The sequence below is a fragment of the Talpa europaea genome (genome assembly GCF_964194135.1).
Source record: "Talpa europaea genome assembly, chromosome: X".
In the NCBI taxonomy this organism is placed as follows: Eukaryota; Metazoa; Chordata; class Mammalia; order Eulipotyphla; family Talpidae; genus Talpa; species Talpa europaea.
The window spans coordinates 88,343,925-88,349,955 of NC_140081.1; the positions used below are offsets into that span (position 1 = coordinate 88,343,925).

Here is a 6,031-nt window from a genome sequence, read left to right on the forward strand (position 1 = left end):
TCCCCCTGCTTGTATTCCCTGCAGGCCCCATCCCTGAGGAGAGTGAGAGGATTACTGTTCCTGGGGCTCCGTGCCCCCTCCTTGCCCTAGAACAATCGAAAGCTTGGACTTTCAAATCTCAGGAAGACTTACCAGTATTCAAACTACTACCTAGCATTTTTGCATATTTTTCTAGACATTTGCACTTGTTTTTACTAGGTCACACTTACAGAATATACTTGTACATACCCTGCTCTTTTCACTTTGCGTTTTAAGCATTTCCCTGTGTCATTAAAATTTCTCCACACACAATTTTAATATCCAGAGTAGTCTCTCTCGAAAACACATTTTGTATAACCTTTTCCTATGTGTCGGACGTTTGGGTTTTGTGTAACTGTCATTATAAGGAGGTTTGTGATGAGCACCTTTGTTTATACATCTTTGCCTACATTTTGGAGGGAGAGTTCTAGAAGGGAGATTATGGAGGGAGGTTGTATAGACAGGACAGGAAAGAAAATGTCCATGTAACAAAAGGTAGCTCTGCTACTGTCGGTGGGGCGGTGGGCGGGGGGGGAAGCCAAAAGAGGGGCAGGTCAGCTTCCCTCCTTAAGGACTGCATGCACCCCAGCACCCCACATCACTTCCCCATTCCCCAGGTGGTGACTGCTGGATGTCTGGGTGTCAGGAATTACCTTTTCTCTAAAGATCACCCTGAATTATGGGCATGAGAGGCAGTTGTGGTTGGGATTTTGCTGATCTTTGTCTTCATCTTGTGGCGAAGCAGAAAGCCCTCACAGGCCAGGGGAGCCTGGTGAGGCCATGCCACCAAGGAACCAGCTAAGCAACCGTGAGCTCCTTTAGGGGCCAACTTCCTCATAGGTAAAACCAGCCAGAGGCAGCGGGACTTGGGGTTTTGTCGTTGTGGCCTTGAAGCAGCCGAACCCTTATTTCAAATGAAATCTAACCCAAACCCCAATCCATAAATCAGTTTGAGCTACAATTGTTCCGATAGAATTGTGGAGGAGAGGAGTGTGTGTGTGTGGGGTGGGGGGCGGTGCTCTGGTTTGCAACCTCTGGGCTGGAGGAAGAAACTTTCCTTCCACTTCAGGTCTCTTCCCTATGGCTGAAGTGAAAGAAACAAACTTTCATCTGGATTTAAATCCTCCAAATGTGCTGATTGATGAAATCTTTTCTTCCAAAGGCAATTTGGAAATCAGACAAAGTGGGGCACAAAGCTGTGGATGTTTAGAGAGGGAGTCAGCGGCATGTGAGACCTGGAAAGGGTGACCCTGGCACTTCTAAGAAGGCAGCAGCACAATGGACTCTTCCAAAAAGCAGTCAGTTTATCCCCCCCTTGGCACCGCCCCCTCAGTGGGACAGAATTGCTTGTTTTTACCCTCCCTTTCCTGGAGTCATTTCAGACCAAACCTGAGTCCACAATTGCTAGCAATTTGAACCCAGGGTAAGCTGTGCACAATTATTTTATTTAGGCCCAAACACTGTGAAAGATATGAGGGGGTGGATATGCAAAGTGTTTAAGCTCCTCTGGAGGACTGTGTGTGTGTGTGTGTGTGTGTGTGTGTGTGTCCGACCTGGAAGACAGAGGTATTTGTTCCAATCACAGCAGCAAGTGTCTCAGCACTGCCCTGGCCGAAGGGCGCCAGGTCTGTGGCTGGCGTGGGAGACGTGGGAGTGGTCTTTAGGTCTCCCCAGACCCAACAGGCCTCACAAGAGCACCCGCAGAGGACCCTGCGCCCGGTCTGTAATCATAGCAGTGCACCCCCCACCCGACCAGGGAGTGGGTGCCATGGGTGAGGGCTGGCTGTGCGATCATCTTCAGGGGAGGGGTGGCACTGCCTGGGATACCCGACCTTTCCTGGAGAGGCAGGGTGAGCTCAGTGTCAAGGATCCACAATGATGTGTAAAAAGCCGGTGAGACCCCAGAAGCCGCGCAAAGCCCCCCTCCCAGACCCACCCCCACCTGCAGGTGAATGGCTGGCTTCTGGCTGGCTCGCACAAAGGAGGTTGGGAATGTGGAATTCAGACCAATTTACGGAAGAGGCTGTGGCCCAGAGTCCTGGAGGACCTCAAGCCAAGAAACCTGTGGTCAGGAGTGGATGAGGGTAAAAACAGTGCACCAGGCCGGGCTTATTGCAAAGACCGAGTTCAGTTATTCTGGGATAGCGAGGTAACAGGATTAAGGGGATTAAGGAAATCACCTCAAACAGCTGAGGAGGGGGTGAAAAAACACTGGTTCTATTTGTTTTCTTCCTAGGCCCTAAACAGATACACTGGGGCCGTAGGGGCTGGCGCGAAACGAAGGGCCCTTCGGGGGGCACAGTGGAATGCCCCAGGGTCTCCGAGTGGAGGGAAGTGAGGGCGAGGAGTAGAAAGCGGGCGCCAGGCTTTCTCTTAGAAAACAAGTGCACTGCGCTCACAAGTTAACAAGGAAAACGTATCCGAGGAGTGTGAAGCTCTTTTACGAGCTAAGGTGCAGTTTTTAACCCCGAGCCTTGCGTGGGGGATGCTGGCTGAACGCCTCGGCCACGGCGGTGGAAAGGGACCGATTTCGTGCTCGGGCCTCCCGTGGCCATCGGTTTTTAACAGGAGAATGGAGGTTTCCGAAGCTTTTTTCGTTTTGCAAATATTTCGGCTCGCCTGGAGTGCCTTCCCTCCCCAGTGCACAAAGGTAAAGGGGGCCGTTTGTGGCCGGCTTCCGCGGCCGCGGGCCGCCCCTCCCGGCCCCGCGTGGCTGTCGCCGCAGACGCTGCTCCGGCGGCCGCTCACCGCGATCAACAAGTGCGTGGCCGCTTGCAGGAGTAGCTCTCGGAAGCCAAACCATTTCCCTGTTGGCGCTATGGTGGAACGTATCGGGAGCCGGTGTTTCGGCCGGCCGGCAGGTAGAAAGGCGGTGTTTCGGGTCACGCTCGCCTACCCCAGCTCCTGGCGCCCGAAGCACCCGCCCGCGGCGGCGGTCAGGGCAGATGCGGGGGTCAGGGGCTCCCCTAGCCGCTGCTAAACTTTCAGGCCGGCCCGCAAAATTATCAAGACTCCATTATGTTGGTTATAAAATTTATTGATCTCTCATTTAGGAATGAAGAGTAAAACCTTGAAAAATGTGAAACAAAATAGCCCCCGCCCCACCACCCAAACGAAATCCGAATACATTAGCGCGACAAAATATGAAACAGAGCACGGCAGAAATCACCAACTTAACAGCCTAAACGCAGACTGGACAGAAGCTGTCCCGCGGCCGGGGGGGCAGGCGGGGGACACACGCACACCTGGCTATAAATTAACCTTGGCCTCGGCCTCCGCGCCTCGTGCTGGGCCGGCCCCCCCCCGCCCAAGCCACGCGGAAAACAGGGGCGAAGCGACCCGGGCGGGGGCGTCCCCAGCGCCTCGGAGTCTCCGTCCACTCACGGGTTGGCTAACAGCAAACTAACGAGACAAATGCCAGAGAGAAACGCAGGGACCCGGGAGGAGGCGGGGGCGGCTGTTCCTGGCACAACTCGCGGCGATCCCCAGCCTACAAAAGGGGAGGGAGGGGCGGCGGCGCGGGGCCGGCGAGCTCTCCAAAGTCCCATTTCCGCCGCTCGGGCGGGCTCGAGGCTTTTGTCCCAAACCCGACAGCGGCAGCCAAACTTTCGCTCTTCCCCAGCCTCGGCTCCGGGCCCCGTCCCAGGCAAGCGAAGCGACACGACCGGGCGCCCCGACTCGGGGTGCAGGGCGGGCGGGGGCGGCGCGCGCGGGCGCCTGGGCGCTCAGATGTGGGTGAGCGGCACCGTGCCGTTGACCGCAGTCCCGGCGCCCTGGTAGTGCTGGTGCACGCCGTGCAGGCGGCCGCCCGGCAGCGGCGAGGCGGCGTCGGCCGCGTCCCCGCCGGGGGGCAGGTACATGCTGATCATGTCGCGCAGGTCGCCGAGGCACGCGCGCTGCGAGTGCGACGCGATGGCGGGCGGCGGCGAACTGGGCTCCGTCTTCACCACCGTGCCCATGGGGCCCAGGCTCATGGCGGCGGCGGCCGCGGCCGCGGCGGCGGCGGTGGCGGGCGGCTGCCCGTAGGCGGCGGCCGCGGCCGCGGCAGCGGAGGGCGCCATGCCCCCGTAGCCCGAGGCGGCGGCCGCGGCGGCCGCGGCGTTCATGTAGCTCTGGGCGCCGGGCGGCATCATGGGGCTGTACTGCAGGCCGGCCATGTCGTAGCGGTGCATCTGCGGCAGCGCGGGCGGCGGCGGCGGGCTGCCCATGCTCGGGGGCTGCGCGTAGCCCAGCTGCTCCTGCACCAGCGAGTACGCGCCGTTGGGCCAGCCGTTCACGTGCGTGTACGTGTCCAGGCGCTGGCCCACGCCCACCGGGCTGCTGGCGGCGGCCGCGGCGGCGGCGGCGGCCGCGGCGGCCGCGCCGGGGGGCAGCAGGCCGCCGGGCAGCGAGTACTTGTCCTTCTTGAGCAGCGTCTTGGTCTTGCGGCGCGGCCGGTACTTGTAGTCCGGGTACTCTTTCATGTGCACGGCGCGCAGCCGCTTGGCCTCGTCGATGAACGGCCGCTTCTCGGCGTCGGTCAGCAGTTTCCAGTCGGCGCCCAGGCGCTTGCTGATCTCCGAGTTGTGCATCTTGGGGTTCTCCAGGGCCATCTTGCGCCGCTGCCCGCGGGACCACACCATGAAGGCGTTCATGGGCCGCTTCACGCGGTCCTGGTCGCCGCCCCCGCCCCCGCCACTCGCGGCCCCGCCGCTGCCGGCGCCTGCGTTCGCGCCGCCGCCCGCGTTCGCGCCGCTCTTGCCAGCGCCGCCCGGGGCGGCGGAGGCGCCCGCGCCCGCCGCTGGGGTGGTTGGCCCCACGGGGCTCTTGAGCTCCGTCTCCAGCAGGCTGTACATCGTGGGAGCGGGGATGAGATGCGCCAGAGTGGCGGGAGGAGAAGGCGCGCCCGGGGCTGCAGGAGCGGCCACGGTGAAAATGCCCGGGGACTCCGTCGAAGGGGCGCCTGGGGGCCGGGGGGCCCGCGAGTCAGCTGGCAGGGCCGGCCGCCCGAAGAGCTGGGGCTCGGCGCCAAGTCAGCCGGCTGCTCGCACCTGATGCGCTGTCTGGAGCCGGTAGCCTTCGCAGTCTGGCCGGGCGCTCGCCCGGTCCCTTATATACCTGCTTGGATCCCCCGGGGTTGGGGCTCGGTCCGCCCCTCGCCACCGGGAGGCCGGATGATTGACAGACTCGCCGTGATGCGCCCTGGCCAATCATCTCGGAGCCCCCGTTCAGCCCCGCTCGGAAAAAAAAAGTTCGGGGAGCACGGGAGTTCACCCCCACGCCCCTCTACGGCCGGGTGACGTGAGGAGACTTATTCAACAGGCGGGAGTCCCGGACAGCCTCTCACAAACCACCAATTAGGGTCTCAAAAAGTTTGAAAGAATGAAACTCGAGGAGATGACCGACTAGTGAGGGGGGTGCGACAGCAGGATAGGGGACCTAAGGGGCCGAGGGCCGCCCGCAGGGTTCAGAATACAACTTTACAGCCCCCCCAAACCCCAGCGGGGCCAGGCTCCGGTCCACCCTACAAAGCTCCCCGCTATCTGCGCGGATTTGCTCCCACCGCTTCTGTCGCAGGCGCTAGGGGCACCGGGCGTCGTCAGCTACCGAGGCGGCCTTGTGCAACCGTGGCGCCACAGAGGTGCCCACAGCTGCGGCTCCCAGAAGCCCTCCTAGCAATCGGACTCTTTCCAGCCGGACCTGCCGCGGCCAACGCGCGAGCTGGCGCGCCCAGGATGTAGCGGGGGCCGGGGACCCGGGCACGCGAGGCAGGCTTCGGAATCGCGGGGCATTGGGGAGCTCTGAGGCTCTGGTGCTGTTCGTGGGCGAAAGAGCGAACACTTTCGCGTCCGGCTGCCCGCGCCGGGTGGAGGCGCTCACACGCCACGGGGTGGCAAGTGTGTGGGGGGCGGAGGGGGTGTAACGGCTACGGCGCTCTCTCCCGAGGCCCCCGCTCAGCGGCCCCTTTTTGTCTCTGCGCTCTGGCCATTTCGGTTTTTCCAGTCCGATGCCCCTGAGGGGGAGGGTCGGGCCC

The 6,031-nt window shown here is 61.5% G+C and overlaps 1 protein-coding gene across 1 annotated transcript; it reads right to left on the reverse strand.

The window, feature by feature from the left end:
* Positions 1–3,743: 3,743 nt before the first annotated feature.
* On the reverse strand, positions 3,744–5,211 carry SOX3 (SRY-box transcription factor 3; the record flags this gene model as incomplete). Its single annotated transcript, XM_084258855.1, is given in 2 exon segments — positions 3,744–4,992; positions 4,994–5,211. Coding segments are annotated over 2 exon segments (1,467 nt in total).
* Between the last annotated feature and the right edge of the window lie 820 nt (positions 5,212–6,031).